This window comes from Colletotrichum paranaense (genome assembly GCF_030867605.1).
Source record: "Colletotrichum paranaense strain IMI 384185 chromosome Unknown Scaffold_2.1, whole genome shotgun sequence".
In the NCBI taxonomy this organism is placed as follows: Eukaryota; Fungi; Ascomycota; class Sordariomycetes; order Glomerellales; family Glomerellaceae; genus Colletotrichum; species Colletotrichum paranaense.
Window position 1 is genome coordinate 3,569,732 of NW_026848960.1, and position 24,558 is coordinate 3,594,289.

At 53.8% G+C, this 24,558-nt stretch overlaps 5 protein-coding genes across 5 annotated transcripts; 1 reads left to right on the plus strand and 4 right to left on the minus strand.

Moving 5' to 3' along the window:
• Positions 1–1,069: 1,069 nt before the first annotated feature.
• CPAR01_03106 (5-methyltetrahydropteroyltriglutamate-homocysteine S-methyltransferase) lies at positions 1,070–3,564 on the minus strand (the record flags this gene model as incomplete). The annotated part of the gene is made up of 3 exons (XM_060487393.1): positions 1,070–3,043; positions 3,153–3,254; positions 3,334–3,564. The coding sequence occupies 3 exons, from the start codon at positions 3,562–3,564 to the stop codon at positions 1,070–1,072; spliced, it is 2,307 nt and encodes a 768-aa protein (XP_060354721.1).
• A 4,539-nt stretch (positions 3,565–8,103) lies between these two features.
• Positions 8,104–9,181, plus strand: CPAR01_03107 (uncharacterized protein; the record flags this gene model as incomplete). Its single annotated transcript, XM_060487394.1, has 2 exons — positions 8,104–8,159; positions 8,218–9,181. 2 exons carry the CDS (start codon positions 8,104–8,106, stop codon positions 9,179–9,181), a joined length of 1,020 nt encoding a protein of 339 aa, XP_060354722.1.
• A 130-nt stretch (positions 9,182–9,311) lies between these two features.
• Positions 9,312–10,122, minus strand: CPAR01_03108 (uncharacterized protein; the record flags this gene model as incomplete). Its single annotated transcript, XM_060487395.1, has 2 exons — positions 9,312–9,721; positions 9,882–10,122. 2 exons carry the CDS (start codon positions 10,120–10,122, stop codon positions 9,312–9,314), a joined length of 651 nt encoding a protein of 216 aa, XP_060354723.1.
• A 6,748-nt stretch (positions 10,123–16,870) lies between these two features.
• On the minus strand, positions 16,871–18,826 carry CPAR01_03109 (uncharacterized protein; the record flags this gene model as incomplete). Its single annotated transcript, XM_060487396.1, has 1 exon — positions 16,871–18,826. The coding sequence occupies one exon, from the start codon at positions 18,824–18,826 to the stop codon at positions 16,871–16,873; it is 1,956 nt and encodes a 651-aa protein (XP_060354724.1).
• Positions 18,827–20,025: 1,199 nt separating this feature from the next.
• On the minus strand, positions 20,026–22,414 carry CPAR01_03110 (uncharacterized protein; the record flags this gene model as incomplete). The annotated part of the gene is made up of 5 exons (XM_060487397.1): positions 20,026–20,802; positions 20,930–21,167; positions 21,229–21,432; positions 21,922–22,162; positions 22,381–22,414. The coding sequence occupies 5 exons, from the start codon at positions 22,412–22,414 to the stop codon at positions 20,026–20,028; spliced, it is 1,494 nt and encodes a 497-aa protein (XP_060354725.1).
• Between the last annotated feature and the right edge of the window lie 2,144 nt (positions 22,415–24,558).

The window sequence follows — 24,558 nt, forward strand, 5'->3', positions numbered from 1 at the left end:
GCGGTCTATAGTGCGTCCATCTCAAAGCCTCCGGTGCTTCCTACCTTATCCGACGAAACGCCCTATCAAGACGCCCTAAAGCCCACCTTCTGAACGGCGATTGAAATTTAGTAGGTAGATTGCTCTTTCCTCAATGAAGCCTTCTTATGCTTGCTGAGTAATTGCAGAATGCTATGCGTCAGTCCTGTTGCACTCTGCAGGTCCTTACCTCGCTCCTTCCTGTTGAACGGGAATAAGTTTGAATTGAAAACGGCCTCTGTTCGGAGTGGGTCCACCCCGAGTGGCGTCATTCCGACTTGCCCCCCCCCCCCCCCGCCTTCCTCTCCGTGGCACCGAATCGGCAGCCGTCCAACACCACCCCAATGGTCCAACCTACCTACCCCTCTATTCCTCTCCCTTTACCGGTCCTCGCCAAGTTGCGAACCGAGTTTCTGGTTAATGAAGCGCCGTTTCTTTCTCGAAGCCTTCTGCAAAGACTAGCTCACCCGGCAGCGGGGGTTTCAACTTTGCAAAGTGTCACTATTGACTAGGACATGCGACCGAGTACGGCACCCCAGGTCGCATCCGAATGCTTATGCCTGTAGGTAAAACCGACGTCCCTTGCTCATGTCACCCACCAACCGGTCAACGACCCCAAACTCGGTAGCACAGTGTTCATCCGTTGGAATGGCTTCAATTGTACCACATTCCTTCTGCTGTCTTACACAATCACTAAACACGAGAGTGCGACGAGACTAAGTGTTTGAACCTTGCAATTTCATGTATTCATGAACATACTACATTAGACCATGGCCCGTTAAGGGGCTCTTTGAGTCTATATCCGTTCAGGACCCATCCCTGAAAGCGGTATCTGTTGAATTCCTTACTTTTCCCTGAGTCCCAAACCCGCTTGCAAAACGCCGTGGAGATGTGTTGAAAAAAGAACGCCTATGTTGAATTTGCCCGTAACCTTCCCCTGTTTTTCCGGTCATCCCCGCGGGTATTGCCACGTCATTGTCTGTTGAAAAGACTTATCGATCCCACCCAACACCTAAATCACACTCATGTACACCGCATCAACTGCCCAAACTTAGTTGGAGTACTTCTGGCGGAAGTACTTGGCAGCGTTGACCATGTTGACCAGAGCGGCCTTGGTCTCAGCCCACTGGCGGGTCTTCAGACCGCAGTCGGGGTTGATCCAGAGCTGCTCAGGGCGAAGACCGTTGTTAAGCATCTCCTCGATGCGGGTCTTGATCTCCTCCTCTGAGGGAACACGGGGGGAGTGGATGTCGTAGACACCAGGTCCGATGTGGCGGGGGTAGGCCTTGTCCTCGAAGACACGGAGGAGCTTGGCGTCAGACTTGCTGTTCTCGATGGACAGGACATCGGCATCCAGCGCGGCAATGGCGTGGAAGAAGTCCTGGAACTCGGAGTAGCAGAAGTGGGAGTGGATCTGAGTGGAGTCCTCGACACCGGCGGTTGACAGCTTGAAGGAGTCGACGGCCCACTTGAGGTAAGCCTCACGCTCGGAGCCGGTGCGGAGGGGAAGACCCTCACGGAGGGCGGGCTCATCGACCTGGATGACGTAGATGCCAGCGGCCTCGAGGTCAACGACCTCGTCGCGGAGGGCCAGAGCAAGCTGCTGGGCCTGAACGGACTGGTGAACGTCGTCACGGGGGAAAGACCAGCGCAAGCAGGTGATGGGGCCGGTAAGCATGCCCTTCATGGGGCGAGCAGAGTTGGCGGCGGCGTACTTGGACTCCTTGACGGTCATGGGCTCGTTGTTGCGGCGAGAGATATCACCGACAACGATGGGGGGACGGACGCAGCGAGAGCCGTAAGACTGAACCCAGGCGTGGGTGGTGAAGACGTAACCGTCCATGCGCTCACCGAAGTACTGAACCATGTCGTTACGCTCGGGCTCACCGTGGACGAGGACATCCAAGTCAAGCTCGTTCTGGATCTTGATGGTCTCCTCAATCTCCTTCTCGATGAACTTCTCGTACTCCTGGGCAGTGATCTCGCCCTTGGTGAACTTGTTGCGCTGGATACGGATCTCCTTGGTCTGGGGGAAAGAGCCGATGGTGGTGGTGGGGAAGAGGGGAAGCTTCAGGTGCTTACGCTGAGCCTCAATACGGGTAGGGAACTCAGACTTGCGGTTGTGCATGGCCTCAGTGACCTCAGACTGGCGCTTCTTGACGTTGGGGTCGTTGGTGCGGGCAGAGGTGGCGCGGGACTGGATGTCCTTGGCGTTCTCATCGAGCTTGGCCTGGACAGAGGCAGCATCGGTGATGGCCTTGGCAATGGTGGCAACCTCGGAGGCCTTCTCGGAGGCGAAGGAGAACCAGCGGTAGACCTCCTCGGGGAGCTTCTTCTCGGAGGCAAGAGTGTGGGGGGTGTGGAGGAGGGAGCTGGAGGTGGAGACGATGACACGGTCCTCGCCGACCTTGGCGATGGCCTGCTTGACGGTGTCAATGGCACGCTGGAAGTTGGTCTTCCAGATGTTACGGCCGTCGACGACACCGGCAGAGAAGATCTGCTTGGGGCCGAGCTTCTCGAGAACAGGGCTGAGCTGCTCAGGGTTGCGGACAAGGTCGACGTGGAGACCGTAGACGTTGCTGATGGCGGGGAGAACATCGAAGTTGTGGACGATGTCACCGAAGTAGGTGGCCAGAACAAGGTTGGGGAGGCCAGCACCGACAAGCTGCTCGTAGGCGGGCTTGAAGGCGTCCTTGGACTTCTGGGGAAGGTCGTAGACCAGAATGGGCTCGTCAATCTGAACGGTCTCGGCACCGGCAGCCTTGAGCTGCTTCAGGAGCTCGACGTAGACGGGGACGAGCTTGTCGAGGAGGGAGATGGGGTCAACGGACTGGCCACGGTCGGGCTTGCCGAGGTGGAGGAAGGAGACGGGTCCGAGAAGGACGGGGCGGGTGGTGATGCCAGCGGCCTTGGCCTCGTTGAACTCGCGAACGGGCTTGGGGTCGGAAGCGAGCTTGAAGGTCTGGCCATCCTGAAGAGTAGGCTTAACGTAGTGGTAGTTGGAGTCAAACCACTTGACCATTTCCTGTTGATGGACCCATTAGCACATGGTCCAAGCTTTTTTGGATTTTTTTTCTGTGTCGGTTTTTGCCAACAGCTCAATTGTTTGAGCGGGGGCGGGGGCGGGGGCTTACCAGAGAGGGAACGTCGATGCCATCCTTCTGGTGGCCACGGCCCATGGCGAAGTACTCGTCAATGGGCTCGAGCTTGGTCTCGGCATAACGGGGAGGGACAGCCTGTTTGTTTCGTAAGCTTGTGATTCTATGTGGTATTGGTCATGGATGGAGGGGGGGGGGGGAGACGTGAGTCACGTACGTTGAAGAGCTGAATGTGGTCGAGGACGTGGTCGTAGTGAGCAAAGTCGTTGCTGGGGATGATGTCGACACCGGCATCCTTCTGGATCTGCCAGTGAGCAAGACGAAGTCTCTTGCCCTCAGCGAGGAGCTCATCGCGGGAGAGCTTGCCGCCCCAGTAGGCCTCGTTGGCCTTCTTGAGGTCACGGTTCACACCCATGCGGGGGAAACCAAGGACCGATGACTGAACCATCTTGAATGCTGTTGCTTCTCTGTGCAAAGTATTCAAATGTGACTGAAATGTGCGTTGTATAAAATTACCTCGCCGACAAGAAGCAAGGTAAGGAAGAAAGAATTTGGAAGACAGGTCGGTTGAGGAGGGAAGGAGGAAGAAGGGAAGAGTGAAACGGATGGGAAGAAGGCGGAGGAGGGGTTAATAGAAGTAGTCGGACGGACAGGCGAGGAGGGTGAGAAAGAAAAAAAAAAAAAAAAACTCTACCAGGTAGGTGGCCGAGTCGGTCGGTGAATTGGGCAATTGCGTGCGAAGGTACGGCGGAAGATGAGGAGGGGAGCAACAGCACAGCAATGGAAGCTCAGTGGCTGGGGTGACGGGTCCCGGGTCCAGTCAATTGAGAGCGAAGTCGGCTTTGGATCTTCTGTTTCCCTTTGGTTCCCTTTGGGATTTCCCATTTCCCTTTTCCCACCATACGGAGACCTTACGGAGACATAAGGTACACTACGGATACCCTACGACCAGCCATTGACCCGGTGATTTTGTCTCTATCTACTTGGTTTACGAATTTTCTGCTTATGCCTCTCCCTCGATTTCCTTCCTTCCTAAGTTCCTAAGCTCCTCCCTCCTCTTCCTAGTACGGTCAATGGTGGCATCATGGTCGTTCCTACCTACCTACCCCTCCATTGCGTATGCCTGGTGCTTGCCCAGGAAAGAAAAAACAAAATGAGGCGAGAATTCTTTTCCCACCATGGTCCCTTAGCGTTAAGGTGGGGTAGTTTTGGAAGGGAAGGAGGGGTTGTCGCAGATTGCCCTTGAGATACTGCCCTCTGACACGCCCTGAGAATGCAGCGTGGCGTGAAGCTGGAGACTCGATTGGGGAAAGGTCTTTGGACGCATCCACCCAAGCAAGAAACATTTCTGGGCTGCTGATGGCGGGGTACAACAATTGAACAATGTCACTACCCTACCGTGAGCTATCAGTAGCTATCGTTTTTAACTGGGAGTTCCCGGCGGAAACACACGAGCCACCCATTGTTCTCTGTTAGTGCCCCTCAGTTCCACACCTGAGAGGCAACGTACACAGTAAGATGGACCCGAGTTGTCACCGTCACTTTGCGTTGCGTTGAATGATTATCATCTTCTTCTGCCTTCCATTTTGCAAGCTGACGTGCCGTGCCTCCCTCGCTTGTTCACCCACTGCGTCGGTGTGCCTGAGGATAATGGCCCGAATGGTCTAGAATCTGAGACTACTGGCTGTACGTGCCTGTTGATGCATGACACGACAACTCCAACATTGCCTAAGGTAAGGTAGGCGCTTTAGGGCAGGGCAAAAGGCAACTTGAGATTGTCCATGTGCATGACAAGTTTGGCAAATGTGAGAATAGGTAGCAACCCAAAGTCAAAACAACAGACGGGAACCTGCGAGCAAAGGAAACTCAAGAAGGAGGGGCAGACGTTTCCCTATTGGCTGAATCCTACTTGAGTGCGGCAGGAACGCAGGGGACCTGCCTCGATATGGAAGGGCGGTGTGGGAAATCGGGGAATGCACCTCCAGCCTGCGTGCCTGCCTATCTGTCTTGAGAAGTTAAGAATATTCGTAGGTACGTATAGGAATTCGAGCCTGAGGGAAAGAACGTTTTCTCATCTTCTTACCTTAACGCCTTGGGCTTATCGTGCTCGATGCTGCCCGCGGCACGTGCGCGCTCGACGCTTTGCCTCAGGTACGAAAGTAATCCACTCGAGCTTGCCTGGTCCCATTTCTGTCGCTAGCTTCTCTTTTCATTCGCTCAATCCACCGCCTTACTGGAGCCGCCGCACCTTTTTTTTCTTCCCCTTGCTTGAAGCTGCTTGTCGGAGACGTGCTAGGGTGACCTTACTCAAGCGTGTTGAGCTCTGCGCGCTTCAGGAACCTCCGCCTCGGATTCCATGGACATCCTCACCGTTGTTGACGACCCCTTCTTGACTCTCGCGGCTTCACTAGCTGCGCTGAGTTGTCACCTTGTCTTGCTCTGTTGAGAAACTGATGCAGGTTGCATTCCTGAGTTGTCTGCTTCTGTCAATCAATGTCTCACCCTCACGCGTCAATTGTCTCCCTCGATTGGACGAGCCTTTCCTCCTTCAACTGAGGCCATGACGGCAATTGCAGGTCAAACGTCGAGACCGCCTCGAAGCCGTTCTAGCTCTCGCATTGTTTCTTTTTCCTCGACAACGGTAGCCAATAGTGAATCAGCCGCCACTCGTCACCGCTTCTTATAATGGCCTCCCTCGATGCACCAAGACTCAAGACAGACTATGCCAGTCTGGACCAACAGTCATGTCGCTCGCTTGATAGTCGTAGAAGCAGTTGAAGCTTCCGACGTCGACTCTTTCGTGATCACCAACACTGCTCATCCGCTAACATCAGAGCGGCGTGGGGCCTTCACACGGCCGCCATAAACGCATTTTTCGATTCTGGGGCAGTCCGCAATGGCGTGATCGGCGGCAAAAAAAGATCCAGGATCCCGTCAGTCAGTCTGGGACCTCTGGGTGACTGGCACGAATGGCACCGACTGCCAACGGGGTCTACGGCCTGCCTCTACACAGTAGACTCTTTTCACTGGAGCAGGTTGGAGCACACTGGAGTAGGAGACTGGAAGCATGGAGCACGCAGAAAAATCCGCGCAAAACCTTCCCAGCAAACAACCCTGGCTCCCGGTTCTTCCTCTTGTTACGGGTCGGGGTCTCATTCTCGAATCTCGAGTTCTCAAACCCCTACCGCCAACCCCACCTCTCCATACCCGTACATCGGAGCCAGCACGCGCCGATATTGCAGGTTGAGAATGACCGGGCTTTTCAATGGGCACCGCCTCCAACGCTGCCGCCCGGCCCGGCCACAATATGCCCTGTGCTCGACCAAGCAAGCCTCCTTGGCCCCCTTACCAAGGGCAGCGGGCTCAAGGAGACTTTTTAGACTCTTTTTCGCGGGTCGCCTAGCGTCGAATCCGGCCGAGACCCAGTTTCAAGTCTCCGACTCTGCACCTCGTATTATACGGGCCTTCACTTTTTCCATAACCTCTTCCAGACTCTCAACTCCACGACTGAAACCAAACGTCCCATGGTAGCGATATAGGTGCCCGGACCTTAGCATCCCGTCTTTCTCCTCCATGAGCAGCAGGATTTTCCCGCCCGCGTTGCACTGCCTCGACGATCCAAGCAGCATCAGACGGACACTTGGGTCTTGGAATGCAACAACGCGGCGGCGCAGTCATCTTTTGATTCCTCGAGCTTGGAATGCCGTCAATGCCAGCTACGAGAGCTAGTGCTTTAGAGCATTGAAGTGTCCCCCTTCGCAATGACGCTGGCTGGCGATGCCTTCAGCCATGATCACTAGCCGAGTTCAACAGGTTTAAGCAATCGCGATGAGCCTGCCAGAGCGAGTATTCCCCACGCGACAGTCCGGGATAGTGGGTGGCACCGAAACATGATCCTTCTTGTGGGCTTGTCTAGCTTGTTTACTGGCCACAACTGACAAGGAAACGACGATTCAAGACGCCTCATGTTTTCATCCGACACAAGACGCTCATCCCAAGGCATCAGTTGAACTGCCTTTTTTTGCCGTGTATATAAAAAAAGGAGGACGCCACCAAAAATAGGAGATCAAGAGCCCATCGTTGCACTGTCTGAGGGTAGATTGAGAGATTATCGAGCACCTTGACTTACCAAAAAAATCTCGCCAAACCTTTGATTGCAACTCCGAGCCAGGTGGGAGCAGGAGATCGCCTGCACAGACGAGACAGTTCATGACAGGGCTCGGCGGGAACGTCAAGAACTGCATCCAAGCACCGCACCCCGGTCCTATATCAGCCACGGCTAAGATGCCCCAAGCTTCCGCTACAGCCGTGTCCCACGAGAACACAGCCAACAACCCTGTCGCCTGAGGCAGTTGAGGGAGCACTTCGCGCGGCACGACTCCCACACCAATGCACTCAGTGCGTTTGACAATGACGTTTGAAACCAACACCCCTACCATCCCAAGCAGCATCATCTCGTCTTTGACGTGAATCGCTGCCCCATATCAGCGTTCTGTTAAGCTGAGGATGCAGCAAGAGTCCCAGCAACTCCCGACAAGCCCCAGCAAAGCCCCGGCTGAGCACCAAGCCAGCCACACCCTTATACCCTCCTTTCTGAAACTGGCTTAACATCGATTATCACGTATAAGCTTATTCATACACTGCACTTGGCAGACGACACAGGGGCCATGGTGTTAGGGAAGCTCGTGTGTGACCGTGTAGTTCCCCATATCTGCGGCGCCTCTACCCTGCCAAAGTTGCATCCAGACTTGGAGCAATTGATAATGAAGAGCGTCCTCAGATCCATCTAGGACTAGTTCTGGTGTGCTCTCTCTTTTCTCTTCTCAAGCTCTCTGGGAGAGTGAAAGTAACAAACGAAGTCAACGGCCTTTCATTATTCGTGTGCTCTGGGTTTTCTGGATTCTTCAACTTTTTGAGTACTTTCATCTACTTTACTTTCTCATCCAGAGCTGGCTCTTATACCAAGTGCTGGAACACTATTTTCACAATGGCACCCATGACTAGACCACAGGGCATCTTCCACAGACCATCAGCGTCTAATGTGTGAGTCTCCTGCAATACGTCAATGTCCCTCAACCTGATCTAATATTCTCTTTCACAGATCATCACACGAAGATGATAACCTAGCGCGCGTATTCGTCGGTCGAGGCGGGAAGATGAAGGAGTTCCGTATCAACAAGCAGAAGCTCAGCAACGCTGCCCCTTTCTTCGAGGATCAGCTGGACGCTACACCAGCCGGCGTCAAGGTGACGCCGAACCAGACACCAGTGCCGGTATGGTTACCGCAACAAAAGTCGACTATCCGCCTTCCCAACGAATCCGCCTCCATGTTCGAGCTCTTCGTAGTATGGCTGCATCAAAGAGACGGCTTCCGCAGACACCTCGACGAGATGATCACTCTCGTCAGTGATGCACCTGGCGTACCGTGCCAACGACTTCACTGGGCTCTGGTTCGCCTTCACATCTTCGCTGCTCGGCTCGATCTGCATCACCTGCAAGACCTTGCGATTGATGCCTTGCAAGACATCTACCTCCGCTGCGACTGGGATGTCACACCTCGCTTCGTCCATTACGTTTACGGCCAGTGCGATGCCGAGTCTTCGATGCGAATTCGGAGATGGACCGTAGCGATGGTGGCCTGGTCCGTTGCTGGAGGTTCGTCGTCGATCGTGAAGGACGATGGCGGGCTCGAAAGGTTTCAGGAAATGTTTGAGCGCTTCCCCGACTTCGCAACCGAGTTCACCTCGCACCTGCGCAAGATGAAGTCGAGCAAGCTGGACACACGCATCAAGAACCCTCAACTGCGCATCCCGGCTAACAAGCTTCGTAATGAAGAGCGCCAGTTCGGTTTCCGGCAATGTTCGTTCCACAGCCATCGAGCTGCCGTCGGCGAGCGTAGATGTCCTCACACCACGGCCAGCAGGGAGCTGGATAACTTTCTACTTGTGCCGTTGGTGATGGAGGTCGCCCCAGAACCAAGCCGTGGCCATTCCCGTCGCGACATGCGGATACCACAACCACCTTTCCGTCGAGAACGGATGCCTTACACCGCGCAGGTGTTTTAGAGGGACTGTGAACATTGCCAGCCTCCACGGGTGGAGGGTGCCCGTCTAGTTCGGCGGAAAACCAAACTCATCAAGACACACACCAAAATTCTAATTCTTCAACTCGTCATTCGAAATCACCTCTTCCTCTTCACAAGTCCTCGGACTCGGTCCTTCTAGGGACCGGGCATCCATGAGCCATGAAGACACCAAAGCCGTCTTTCGGCTTCGATGCCTGGCGGAAAGCGACGCGACTGCGTCCCGCGTCGGCAAGCTCGAAAACGAAACTACCGCTGCCGTCGCACTGGCCGAGGTCGATGGACTGCGTTCCAGGCTTGACCAGGACGGTGCCCAGAAGATTCTGCTTCTGTCGTACGGAATCGTCCCCTTCGTAGCTGGGGACGCGGAAGACGCGCATCGTGGTGGCGCCCTCGCGCTGGATCAGCTCCCAGCTCTCCGAGTCCTCGGGCATGGTGAAGAGGAGGCGGCACTCTGTCGATTCCTGTTGTCCCTGGACGCCGCCAAAGGTGACGAGTTGTGCGACTCTGTTCGCCTTGTTTCCTATAAAAGAGAACCGTTTGAGTACATTCATTCATTCATTCAGAATCTCCTTTGTCAGGGAAACCACACCAGAGAGGCATAGTTGCCAACCCAAAAAAGACAAGAAATTTCCAAAAAAGCACCAAAAAAAAAAAAAAAGAAGAAGAAGAAGAAGTCCTACCTGACGCGTCAATATCTTGGTTGACGTAGAAAAAGGCGGACGGATCCTCCTGTTCGAAGGGTTGATCTTGCAAAAGCCAGGTCAAGGAGGTCGGGGCATCGACGCGCGCGCAATCCGTCATTGCGTCGTGTTGTTGCTGTTTGCCGAAGAAGCTCGCTCTGCCGAACGCGGTTCCGGAGAGGGAGAGGACGAGCATGGAGACGATGATGCTGGGACGAGCCATTTTTTTTTGAATGTACATATTCAACTACCCAGTAGGGGGGATGAATATCCTGGATTACTTTTTTCCAAATAAAAAGAAGACACTAGATGTCTTTTTGCTGGACTTTTTTTTCTTTTGATTCCCTATTTTAAGCTGTGACTGTTTCCGACGAGCCGGTAATAAAAAGTTAAACCGGTGTATCGAGTAGGTGAGAGAGTATCGGTTGGTTGGATGATCGGCGGTGATCTGAGGAAGGGATCCAGGTTATCCGTGGAGGTGGGATGTAAGTCGAGTACACACTATCCGAGCACCAGTGGAAACACAACCGTCGTCGTCGTTATGTCGTGTTATGGAAGGGAGCACAAGAGCAGTTCAAGAGGATGACGAGAAGGATAAGAATAAAGCCGAGATTCAGGTTCAAGGGGACGGGAGGAAGGGGAAGGAGGGGAACGGGTGGTGCGGTCTGACACGATATTATACTCTGGACGTACCCAATCCCGACTTTGACTTTTGTGCTCTGATCTGGGTTAGGTACCATGTAGGCAGCCGGGCGTTCTTGGTGGTGGTGGTGGTGTGGTACAGGGGTTAGTTAGAAAGGGAAGCTTGTTGGTGCTGCTCAGAACCCTCTGGTTGCAAAAAAGCTTGGTCTCGCTCTTGTTTTTCTGCTTGTCCGGGTCATCAGACCTCTGAGGTACGAAGTACTCCGTACACACTGGACTCTACGGTGTTTAAAGTGTCTAAGTTAGCGAGGTATTATACGTTTCTCTTCCCCCTTCCCCCCATTCCCGAGCGGGCTTGTGACACCCGGGTCTGACGCCGCTTTGGGCTTCTCTTTGGTTTGCGTTTTGGTGCTTCCCCCGCGACGGCGCTGACGCTGATAGAGCGAGTTTTAGCGACTTTGCTTTCGATTGTGTTTCTGTCTCTTGTATCCGCATGTCTGTCTCCTTTGCTGTGTATCCCCTGTATTAGTTCCCGTACCTCCCAGGCGCAAGCTCAGGTTCCACCGTCCGTCATCAGCATCCCTTGCAGTTTCCCCCCTCCCTTCCCCCCGATGACCCCCCTCCTTCCTTATTTTCTTTCTGTAAGGTACGTAAGGGGCGATGATGCAGATGATGATGGGATTACTGAATACCTAGTGAATTCCCCCCGTTCCCGGAACATGTGTGTTCGATATCCCTTACCTAAGTAGGAAAGAAACGAATGAAGCGTGGTTCGGTTCGTGCCAAGGAGGGGGGGGGGGCACGGGGTGAAGAGCCAAGGGGAAAAAGTGACATTGGACTGACCTTATTGCGGTACAATGTCAGAATGTTAAGGCCCGGCGAGCAAGGGGGTGCCCGGGGGAGTCGGGGGACGGAGAGGCGCGGGTGCACAGCTTTTTAGGCAGACGACACTTTTTGTTTTAGTGCGGTGTAAGGCAGACCTTTGGATCGAGAGGTATTACCTAGGTATTAGCCCGCGATTATTACCTGCTGGGATTGGAGCTGTACGGATAGAGTGGTTTCTTCGGATTCACACCCAGCTTGCTCGGTGCTGGCTGTTTCCAGTTTCTTGTTCTCGATTTCCTGTTTAGGACAAGGCTTTTGGTTCGTTCGGACCACGGGTTGTGTCAAGTTCGTGGAAGGTTCGTGGTATTACTGCCAGTGTTTGGTTTGGTTTTGGTTTTGGTTTTACACCGGTGGGACTATGAAATGTCTCTGACAGACATTGGACGACTTTGTATTCGATTTAGGAACTTGAATACATATTGGTCGTCGTACCGGAAGAGATAAACCTGTCGACGGATGCGGTGGTGCATTTATGGGTACCTTGAATCACCCCCGGATGAATGCTACATTATCAGGCAAGGGATGACCAAAAAGCTAGGCTGACTGACGATCGAAGGAGAAAGCAGCACGAGAGGAACACAGGAATTAGGAAGACAGAGAGAGAGGCTCAGCCCTGGAGCCATTTCGAGCCAAGAAAATCGTCTTCCTGTTCCTTTTGCGCAGCGAAAGCTCCAGGGCCCCATCAGCCCCTAATCCCAGCTTCGACGCGTGCAGACAAGGGCAGAGCCTGAATTTGAATTAAGGTGCCAAATTAGGGTAGCTCGTGGGATATCTTTTCTTGGGGAGAGAGTCTTGGCTTTCGGCGGATCAATACCGTCATGACGGATCCTACCCGTCCTCCCTGCCCCTACGTTCGTTTCTCTTTTGTGTTTCCCTCGGGACTGGGTGACTGTCAGCGCAGGGTTCTGGCTTGAATGCGCGGACAGCGCACTTACACGCGCGCGCCGGGCTGCGCGCACGCGACAGACCCGAGCTGTAGGTTGGATGAACCCACACGTCTTCCCATCCTCCTGGGGTCGGGGATCTTGAGTGAGCCCATCCTCTTAAGCACTCGACAAGGGCTACAGACGTGTTGATGCATGAACCATTTACAAATTCATCGGGGGAAGCTTCACAGAGTCAATTGAATGATCAAGACTGGAAGACGCATCGCAATGTCTCGCAGATCAGTCGGCTCCTCACGCAGTAAGCCATTTGACGAACGGAGAAGATGCGCTTGCGCTAGTCCCCTGTCTCCGTCTGCCGTCTGCGTACATTGACCCGCCGGGCCCTTCGCGTCTCTCCTCTCTCTCATCCCCCATCGTCCTCCGCCGGCGCAGAGGCTTTCCGTCCAGACGAAGATACGACCGCCCAAGTTGGGAACTTACGTCGCGTGCCGTATGAATTCACCTTATTCTGCGAAATTGCCTGGATCTGAACGGACGCTGGTTCGCTTGCAAACGCAAAGTCCCCTTACCTAGCTGAAAAGGCCCTAGTATCCATCCGTAAAAAGAGGTCTTCCCCAACTTTTTTGGGAGGCCTTTTTTGGGCATTGGGAAATGAGCTTTTCGTTGGCCTTATGGGGCTAGACGGTGGGCATTTCTCGTGGTAAATACGAGCATAGCGTGCGAGAGTAGGGACGATCTTTCTTCTTCACTTCTTTAGCCCTTGGAGTTAGGGTAGTGTACGCGGGATGGCGGATTCCTTCATTCCATGTCAGAGTGGACGGGCAGAGAGAGTTGTGGGAATCCCGAGCTAAAATAGCACGGAGATCATTTTATTTTCGTATTCCCTGGACCTGAAGCCCCCCGTCTCTCTTCCGGCCCATGTCCCAATTATGCCCCTTGTCTGAAGGCGGGTATTCTTAAGAAATGGGTGTTGTTTCCAAAAGGTCGTGAGATTTTGGGTGCAAGAATGTTTGACACCGCGATGTTTACGACGGGATATCTTGGAGGCTAGGTTACCTCATCGGCCAGCATTCTATGGAACCAGCGCATGCGCAAGTGCTAGGGAGCGTTTGCGCCTGAGTGGTTAGGAATGTTAGCCCCGCCAGTCTAACGTCCTGTTTTAAAGCGCGACTCTTCCATTCCGGAGTAGGCCTCGGATAATGCAAGTCTTTGGATTGGATGAAGGAAGAGCAAGTAGCAGACAGGCCAGACAGATGCGTGACGGAACATAGTCTCGGAACGTCAATGACATCTTTCTCTTCGCCCGACTGCTGCGCCGAGCCGCGACTTGAACCAAACCCAGGGAGACCGTCAGGTAGCAACAGGGGATCGGAAGAGAGACAAAGTCCATTGTCACCGGTATGAACACACTGCATACCTAGTCACCGGCCGATATGTCCGTCTTCCGTGCCCCAATCCTCTTCCTCCTCGCGTGGTCCACGCCGCCGCCGTCAGCAGCACCAAAGCCGGGCGTACCACTTGGAGGACAACTTTGCTGAGCCTCTCCGGTGGCATCCGGGGAGTGGAGTCAAGAAAAGGACTTGAGTATGGAAAGTGTGATTTGGAGAAGCGGCGCAGTCTCTTGCAAGAGACCCGTTTGGCTGCGGCCGGGACATTGTGACGCTGGCACCGATCGAGAGAGACAGACAGCATGTAAACCCGCCCGACGAGAGCATCTTTGGGGATCCAATAAGCAATGCAGTGGTCTGCCCTGTCAGAATTTAGCAAGAAGAGTAGAAATTATGCAGCTCTCAGTTAGTCTCACGTGCGGCTAGTTGGCTGGGTACATAAACCATGACACTAAAGCTCTGCAGATCTCGACATCATGTGCTAATGCAAAGTCTGGGGAAAGAGGAAGAGCTCTAGCGTGCTCTCTGACCATCTTTCAAGACCAGGCAGCACGTAATAATCACATCCTTGACTTGATCATGGCGGCCAAGTGACCAAATGGACAGATCGAGCAGACACAACTTAAGCAACTGTGGCCAAAAAAAAAAGAAAGCCATGCTCTGAGAAAAGCATACCATCGCTCATTTACACATTTCACGAGCGAGGATCGAGTCCGTCGCCGGTGCGTGTGAGCTAGCGCCCAAGACGGTGCGTTTCTTCTTGTTCCCCCGGAGCTGCCAATGCCAGCCTGGCGGACCTGTCGGTCTCGAAGCTTAAAAGCCTATGAGAGGGGGAGGAACCCTATCACCGACGCCATTTCCCATTGTAGACGTTTAACAGGCGTGTTTGGACGCGCGCGCGCGCGCGGGGCACTGCAGATAGATACCTTGGAGCTCTTAAAAGGAGTAGCAAAATGTCGGAGGGTACTTGGGCCGTCAGGACCATTTGGGACCCGAGCCTCGGACGCCGGGGCGCTCGCATAGTCCGGATCGTTCGGGTCCCGCGTTGTAAGCGCAGGTGGTGTATTCCTTTCCACTCGGTACACTTACGACCTCTGAAAGTAGTGGTTCAAATTCTTCATCTGCCATAGACTGCGGCCATGTTGATAATGAGCAGCAATATCATTACATGAGTATTTCCATAGCGCACTCCCCCGTTTCTACAAGATCCCTCCAGCCCAGGATTGTACGAAATGAAACCAAGGGCCTTATTGAAACAAACCGAGACGAAGGGGGAGGAGGCCTTTGGAGGCAGCCACGCAGCCAGCCCGAACACGTGGAGGAGCTATAGGAACGGCCCTTTCAAAGTTTACCGACATTCCAACAACTTTCCTCCACGACGGAGGGGAAGACACTACTTTTTCCAAATGCGAAAGCGAAGGCGATGAGATAATTGCCACCAGATTTTCCGCGACCAACGCGGGCTTTCTGCAAGGCATAGCCTCGAAAACCCCAAAGGTAAGAGAGACTCGTTGAAAAGTATCGAAGGAAAACAAAGGCTCGCCGGAGATCCGAATGCATTCGTTTCCCTTTCACATTCCCCGGGACATCGGGACGCCGGGACATGCCTAAAGCACGCAGGGGACTGGGCAGCTCTCACGATGAACCATTGGGGAATTCCAGCACGGGACACTCGGCCGAGACGCAGTGAAGCAAGCACCTTCTCCTTTGCAAGATTTGCCATGGTCAATTCCCGACATTGAAGGAACGCAAATGACCATCCTCTTCCTTGTGTAGAACCACACCGTTTCTCAATCCACATTCCTCAACCGACCATCGAAATCTCACAAGAATCCGATATCAAATTTCATGTACAGCCCCTAATTCGCGTCCCAATATCAAATCTCCTCCAATCGAGTGGGTGCCTCTCACGATACCTTCGGAAATCGGCTCAGTATGTATCATCAAGCCCCCCTTGAAACGAAACATCGGCATCTCATCACCGAGCACCCGCACCATATCCCGTACCTCAATCCGAACGCACATTCCCCGACTCACGCATGCTCCAGGTACCGCCCAGACACGAACGGCACGTGAATCTCGGCTGGATAATTAGGCCCCGAGAGGCATTCTCGAAACTTTGGCCAAAATCCTTCCACCCCGCCAGTCATGATGTTCGTCTCCTCTAACCAACAAACCTCCTCATCAAATTGCAAGGCAACAGACACCATTCCATCCATCGCTTGTCTCCCTCCTCCCTCTACTTCTGGACTCATTCTCTACTGTCTTCAAATCACAAGGTATGGAGGCCAAGAATATCTCCACCCTCCAGTCCTTCAGACAGCCAAACAGCGCAATGGACTTCTTACGGATCCAACGTCGCGTTCGTCAAAATGCCTGGCTGCTTTCAGTCACTCCAGGACCGACGCCCACTTCACGTAGCGTCAATCCATCACTCCTCTGGCGTCTTGGCTCGAGGTGAGGGACAAGACATCTCGTATTTCCCCGCCTCCCCCGCATAGGGTCAGTTTCGAAAACGTCTCCATGTCGTATGGGAAGCTATTCGAGATCATCAATCAAAGATACGTCAAAGCAAGGCAGCTTCGGTAAGAACTCGCGTCACCTGACGTCAGGCACAATACTTTGGAAAGAGAGTAATGCCTCACATCCATTTGTCTAGAAACGACTGTTTTGTCTTCCTCTTCACCGAGTTTTTTTTTTTTTTTTTTACTTTTCTGTTCCAATTGAATGCCTCATCTTCGAGGTGAGTTTCTCACCCAAGCAACGCCCCGGAACCCCATACGAGGCCCGGTCGTCGATACGTACATAAAATATCCGACGTCCTTGCCGAATGTCGTTTCATCATGTCCATCGTCAATAAGAAGCCGGGCTGCGGAGAACCGACAGCTGTGAACAAAGACAAAGGAGATGTCATCCACATCGCAAACCATCTCAAGCAAAGTGGCCATTAAGTAGTCCTCCAAGCCAGGAAGGGTATCTTCCTCTCGATATGTGAAGCAAATGTGTCCGTAAGAAGTGAAGTAAGGGAATATCGGGGCCATCATCAAAGCGTGCTGTCGTCTATGTACCAGTCGAAGGGTATGTCCTTGCAGGAGTATCTCCACAGGGGTATCGAGCAGATAACTCGCATGGACTCATAAGTCGTGAGAGTAACGGGCGTAGCAACATGTACAAAGAAAATGTTTCACTAGAAAGGTGATTCAGACCGGCGGCGATTGCTGTCTCGGCGTCTAAAGTTGCGAAGGCGTTCGTCAATGTAAGCCAAGCGGTCAGCCAGCTTACGAGGAGGAGCAGAGCCACCATCCCCGCTGGCTTGTTGCTGGATCGTGGCAAACGGGCGAATAGTGTCATGATCAAACTCTTCTGGCTGTGTGAAACGATTCGGGAAAGAAAAGCTAGTCTTGGTTCCAGGGAACGGTGATCCGAGCCTCGCAGGAGGTGCGGTTGGCGCAGCCAAAAAGGGATCAGGCAGGTTGGGAAGCCTGGACGCAGGTATCTGCATTGGGGCTGTGAAGAGCCCACTGAGACTTGTACGAGGTACAAAAAGGTCGTCGTGTGAGTTCCTATCCGTGGAACTAAATTCGACTTCTGGTTTAACCGGTGTCTTGGGTAGGGTCTCAGAAGGCATCGGCTCAGTCCAGAGGTCGGAAACAAGACTAGGTCGTTTGGTCTTGCGCGGTTCATGAGATGCTTGTCTGGGTCGTCCAACTCGCTTTTGCGTGTTCGATCGACTTCTGGTCAGACGCGCCGGCGACTGCAACGTGCGCCTGTGGCCAAGACTTTGGTTCTGTCTTTGAGGTACTGAAGAGACAGCAGCAGCCAGTGCACCAGTTGAGCTGGGCCCGTAGCTGTTGGCCATGAAAGGTGTCCCCAGTCGTGGGCGGTCTTCGAGAGGAGCATCCACCTTAGAAAACTCCATGGGGAATAGTGGGAACGGCTCAGTCATTGATTCTTGAGCAAGAGGTTCGGGTTCCGACTTGGTAAGTTGCGCCAGAGGACCCAGTGGTTGCATGGCTTCTGAAGTGCTCAGAGTAAGCGACATGGACATATCGTGAGCTGAGAAGACGGACGGGGACCGGGCCGGTGTGGATCTTCGGTTCCAGAAACGCGCCGCCGTTCTGCCGAAAGGTGTCGGGCTGTTGGCGAGGAACTTGCTGGTGCGGGCCGATGATGAAGCGGCTTTGAGCTTGCACAAATCTCTCAAGTGAGCTCGGGTGGAAGCGCAAGTGTGCGGCCACTGGAGAAAGGTGCAGGTCTCGATAGTAGGAGTGCTGCTTCCGCTCTTGGGGTTGAGAGACTTTCTTCCACCCTTGGGACCTCTCCAGCTTCGCTTCGCTTCCCTCGCAACGCGAAGACAAACCCCGTGAGGCGGCACGCCACTCTTAGCGGTACGGAACGGCGTGACCTTGGGGTCCTGTAAATAAGTAAGGTAGGTAGCCCAGAGGTGGTCACTCATTGCCTTCGTCCACGGGGCCTTTCTCCTCTTTGCCTTTGGTTTGGATGAGGATGAGGGTTCGGTAGGTTCTTCAACTGCATCGAAGAATGAGTGTTTGACGTGATCCGACGCGTCAGTCTCTGGGCTGATGCACTGCAGGTCTTCTGATGCTAGGGAGAAGCGACTGAAGAGGGAAGCGCTGGTTTGCGTGGACCGTGCGGTAGATGGCCGGCTGGACTCGCACTCCGGGGTAGACTCGCCGCTACTGAAGGCAGAGTCGATGGACCAGTTGGGATACCGTCTAGGGGATAGTGAGGGAGCGGCGCCAGGTGCTGGCGTCTTGGGTGGAGAAAAACGCCTTCCGCGAAGTTTATGTAAGGCGAGCTCGTTCAAGTCATTGAGATTGTGAATAACCGGGTACGTCATGCTGGAAAATCGTGTTTGCGTGTCCGGACCAGCCGACTCGGGCTCTTCGATGCTGGGAATCGGAACGTCGGCGGCAGCAACTGACGCGAGGAAGTGCGTCGTTGGAGCGTTCAAGTTGGATGCGACGCGCCTTTTCAGTCTCAATCGCGGACGCGGCGGCGATGGAGGCTGAAGCTCCTCGTCCATAGCGGAAGGCTCCGGTGTTTTGGGGTTTTGCTGATCCGGGTCATGGAAACGAAAGCCTTTGGGCAGTGTCGCCGCTCCGGAATGTTGAGGGTTCATGTTAGCGGAGTTAAGGAGGCGAGGAATGTCGCGACCTCTTGGAAAAATGCCAGCGGCAGGTAGGCTTCGCGATTTCTAAGCCGTTTGGTGAACGTCTCTCTGAGAACAAAGGCGACGTGGTCCTCCAATTGTTCTTGTGGCGGCAAATTTGAGACAAAGTGGTATTTGAGCGCGTGGTAACGTCCCTGAGCCTCAAAGGGCTTCGATTGACCTCAATGGCTGTCGCACAGAATGGGCGCGATATTTAGTGTGCAACACAAAATATGTCCAACACACTACCTAGGTCGTGTACTGCTCAACCAATGTAGATCTGTAGCTGGTATGGAGCGCTCAGTCAATTGCAATCAGGTATGCGACGGCCTCGGCTGGATTCGAGGATCGTGCGATTCAACACCGCTTTCTCGTCAAAACATTGGTCGAATGGAATAGAGAAAAAGAAAACGTTGTCTTGGTAATCGTGGTAGATGTCGTCGCAAGTGTCGCTTCGTGTTATGATATTCGTGGATGGATCGTCTGGACGTCCGGGAATCGTCGTCGCAATACTGTAGATAGGTAGGGTCAAGGAAATAGGTCGTCGCGACGAGCCAGACGGACGTAATAATTATTCGTCTTGTTTACTGGTGAATGGCTCGTGATTAGGTATGGGCTTATCGGGGGAAAATCGAAAGCGCGCAACCCCCACCACCGGAGGACGGCTGGTGTTTGCGAAAAGGAACGACTGTGGTTGAAGAGAAAGGTGGGAGGAGGAAGTTCGGACAGGCTTGGGCTGAGGCGGACCGGTGTGGTATGTATGGCAAGGTCCAGCGATGGTGGGCGGGGTGGAGAAGAAAGAGCGGGTGGCGCGAACCTTGCTCGAGGAGCCGGGACAGGGCGGGAGAACAGAGAACACCTCTGGTCCTGGCAGGATAGGTACGAATGGGAAGAGACCTGTGCCTGCGCCTGAGCCTGTGCTCGTGCCTGAGGGTTGCAGTGGAAAAGGTCGACAGGCCCTCGAACACCGAAAAGTACCTCACCAAGCCAAAGTTGAGGTGAACCAAACTTCACACACTGCTCGCTTGAACCCCCGTGCAGTCCTGCAGTTGCAGTCGGTGCAGCAGCAGAGCGTGGTGACCAGGGGAGGGCGTCCAAGGTCCACGGGTTGCAGTCGCACAGCGGTTGAGCACGCTAGAATCCCCCACCTAGGCTAAACCCAAGGGAACCTAGTCAAGCCGTCCAAGGCGAGTGACAGTGGAGCGTTTGTGACTGACGGACACACCAGTAGCGGCTCGAGACAGGTCCAGAAGCTCGCCAGCGCATGTGGCAGAGTGGAGTCTAGGGTGAGCGTAGTCTCGTTTTGCGCCGAGAGACCCTGAGGATGCAATGTGCGGTGAGATGCGCAAGGTAGGAAGCGCCTTGTTGAAGGAGGAGACTGAGGATCGTCTGCCCCGTCTGCCACTGGAACTGGGCCCGGTTGAAGTCGTGGCTTGTAAGTTGTCCAAACCCGATCTCTCTTCTTCGCAAGGAATCCTGGAGAAGAAGCTACTTTGAAGTTTGAGTGAAATGGGTGGCGGCGTGTGAAATGGGGTTTGGCGACTGCAGTAGTCGTATGTACTCCAGATACACTGTGTCGTTCGTTTGGTGTAGCTATTCGATGGACACGACAGGAGTGCAGGTACGGCGAATGATGGAGCAGCGAACGACGAGGGTGCAGAGTCCGAAAGGAGCGATGGAAGCAAAGCAAAGCAATAGCTTCGGGCTCCCGTTGGTTGATTCGTTCGTTCGCCAGCTGCAAAGCAAGGTACGCCGCGCGTGAAGTCTGGGAAGCGCGCCGGACTAGGTATTGGGTTGGTCAAGACAAGCAGCCGATGCAGGCCACCGTAGTAGGTATGCTTGGTGACGGAGAACTCAATAACACCAACGAGACGACTGGTATTTCTTGGGTGTCGGACGACGCAGAGGATGTAGCAGATGCCGCGAACGAAAAGCTCAAGCCACGACTAGTAGGGCTCAATCGTAGACGGGCTGATGCAACGGACGAGACGACAGTCGAATGAACAAAGCAGATTGGGAGTCCGGATAGACAATGGCAAGCCTCAAAGAGACTCACAGAGAGACGGTCGAGACGATCAGGCCGCTCGGTTTGTGGGGCAGTGAGACAAGAAACCAGACGATGCTGCCGAAGCTGGATGTGCGTGCAGCAGCTTCGTGCTCGCTATCTCGTCTTGGGTAGGGCGCGTTTGCCCTGCGTCTGCGGTGCTTGTTGGTGCGAACTTGCGGATGGTGGTTCTCCTGGCCACAGCCTGTGCGGCGATTTGCGCTCGGTCGTCTGCGACCGGGGCAGGGAAAGAAGGGAGGCTGGTTTCTGCGTCTGCAGCCAGCAGGCTTAATCAATGTCTGCCGGGAGTGTCGTTCTTGGGACGAACAGAGCCTCGAAGTGCAGCGATTGAGCGTTGAGCAAGCCACAAAGTGGATAACGAGTGTTGGGGATGGTCGAAGATGAAGACTGAATGATGGCCAATGAACGAGAAAGCGTCCTCAAAAGAGTGCCAGTTAGCTCGAATGTGGCACCGATGACGGAGAAGAGTGTAAGACGTGACGAAAGTCGGATAAGTGAGCGAACACACGGCCTGGTCGTGTTGTTGGAGTAATATTCTTAGATGGGCTATCAACCTTGGTTGAGCCGGTAATTAGGAGTTTGAGTACGGAGTACGGATAGTAGGTGAGCACGAGGTGAAGCGTTGGATTTGGCCGGTGAAAATCAAGGTGAGTGTGACGGGCGGGAAGCGACTCATTGGCATCACAAATTGACAATTGTGGGCGGTGACGTCCGTCCAACCCAAGTTGAGAGAGAGAGAAGCGGCGGCGCATGGGTGGGGGGGAGGAGTGCGTGGAGTGTTCCAAGAAAAAAGAGACGACGGATGAAACTGATTTGAGTGCGATCCGTGCGAGAGGTGTGGGAACTTTCACGACTTGGAGTGCTGAGAGGAAGGGGAGAAAAAAAATCAGACATCCGATGGCCGATGGTCGACGGCCCAGATGTGAACTTGTGAAGTGCGGAAGCGACGCGTTCAAGACGCGGCTGAACGCGTCTTTTCGCGTTGAGTGGGTCAACTCACTTGCCAGAGTGGATACTCGTCTGGTATTTCTGAATTTTCATTGGCCAGTCAGACCCACCAGGGCACCATCTGCTGGGCCTGCTCGATGTGCTCTTGGCAGTTATCGTTGGTACTTGCCTCTTGGTCCACCACCACCTGGAAGGAGAAGGCACCTCCTCGTCTGTTCCTCCCCCCGATCGGTCTTTCCTTACTCCATCATCCATGAACGGGAATCTGCCAGCTGAAGTCCCAGAGTCTGGACCTGCCGCACCACAAAGTGCATGAAGATGCGATGCCAGGATCACCGAGCAGAAAGCGGCTGTGCGGAAGGAGCGGGGAACAGAACACGAACAGACGAGAGTTCCCAACTTTGCTCACTTCCATGCTACCTAATTACAACTTTCCAAGGGCCACCAACTACCGCCAACTCTTGACCCATTGACTGAATCATGAATAAGGGGCCCGATCTCTACTCCGTACTCCGTCGCTCTTCGCCGTCGGCTCTGACTCCCATCCTTTGTGTCAGGGGCAATCGTTAGCCGGGAGCTACTCGGGAAAGACTTTTCATTCCATGACTTTTTTCACCAATGTCCAAGCTGCAACACGACGGACGATTACAGATACCTGAGGCAAACGAATCCTGGCCGAGACTAACATCAGCTTGCACACACTCTTACAACGGCGCCGGCATAGAAGCAGAGGCTGGGGAACAGGCTCTCTCCCAAGTCTATTGTACCCAAATCCATGTACGATGCTGGGTAGGGGTGGCCACTGATGGATGATACGAACAAGTCCCGCGGCTGGCGCGAAACACACGAATAGCATCGCCGTATGCTGCGTCGCGTTGTGTGTTGTGTTTTGTTGTACTGTGCTGCTATACTTCTGCCCCTAAAGCTTGCAATCGCTACACTTGGCCCTCGAGCCAATCGAAGCACAACATGGCGCGTTCGACAGCTGCGAATGCCTGCCTGGCCCTGCACGACGATGGGGTTTGGGATGCGGTGAGCCCGTCTAGGTAAGGTTCTTAGGGGCGGCAAGAGTATCAGTACGGGTATCTATGGCCTGGTCGATACTCTCCAACACTCTTATCATACATACCTATGGGCAGGGCATGGTCAACTGCAAGCAAGGCTTCTTCTAGTGCGCCGAGTATCATGGGCTCTGTACCCTTCATGAGCTCAAAACCATGGGCCACCAATCTCTGGCCGGAGAAATGACAGGAGGCCCGCCCCGGGATCAGCGAGTCTACTGCGACGCTGCAGCTGAACGCTTCGGGATCCGCAGAGGTGCGTTATTGCAAGAACGGCGGGCTTTTCATGCAGTGTCCATGTTTTCTCTCTCGTCCTATGTCTGGATACATTGGCTTTCGAAGACACTACGGCAAGACAAGATGAGCTCATATACCTTGATCACCAATATTCAAGTTCACCGCGGCTCAGAATCTTGAATTTCATCCGAGTTCTGTGTGCAGTAGGTGGTGCACCGCAGCATGCACAGAAAAGGTCAGGCTAAAGTCGTTCCCGTCCAGACGATCAAACCGTCCGAGTCAAACGAAACGGCCACCCCAGAGGGAACTGAACAACTGTCAACGGCTTCGGTGCAACGTCAAACCTAGAGGCTAGAAGACCTTGGGCTTTGCGCTGGCCCAATCAAAACATAGTCTACCAGACAGTCTTGGCACTCTGCGTGGCACCGGTTCGGTTGTCCGCTGCGAGATCCAAGCAGCACGAACCCGGGGATGCTGTGTTGTGGTGCGCCAAATCCCCTGGTCTAGGCCGACGTCGCGAGCATTGCGATTATTCAACGACGTGATCAGACGGAAACATTCGGTGTAAGCTTCGCCACCACTGCACAACGGGTTGTGCCTCGGCCGTGTCTTCACTACTATCTGCCATCAGAAATCACGCTTCGGTGCCCGTGATGATAAAACAGGTACGGCTAAGTCGCCAGGCTGTCTCATTGACCCTCAAGACTATGTAGGTAGTGATTCCTGGTCGTGAGACGAACCGACAAGGGGCAACCCTTGAGATCAGCGGCAGTAGGAAAACCAAGCCATGAAAGTTCGCGGCCTCTTCTATTTCAGCCTCAAAGCTGGTCAGGCGGCAGCCATTATTCACTTAAACTCGACTACAGACCTCACTACCGCCACAGAGAAATAGCGTTTCTCGTCGCATGTTCCTGTTAGCGTGCGCCGAACGCGAATCCCACGATACTCTGTGTTCATCGCTCGATAAAGGACATGTCGAATCAGTACCTCTCTGCAACCTGCGATTGCCAGAGTTCTCACTTATTCGGCATCTTACAAAATACCATGACGCTCAGAAAGGGACAGAAGATCCAGGGGCATTGGGAGACTGCTGAAGAACGTCGGTAAAGATGGCATCTCGGACTAGCAGCCTGTCGAGCGCGCTATCGCCAATCTTATCCCTTTAATAGCTGTCGATCTACGCCATGCCATTCCGAGAACGACTGAGAAACGCCACATTTCTGGCTCGTTCAGCCAGGCGCGAAGCTTTCCATTCCACTCGTTTCGCCCTCGATAGCTGGCTGGGCGTCTTTCCTTTGAGAGAGTCGCCTCTTCCGCCTCCTCATCAGCGAGATGGTTTCCTCAACTCTTCTCATCACGGCAGCAGCTCCAACTGCATCGATTAGCCCATC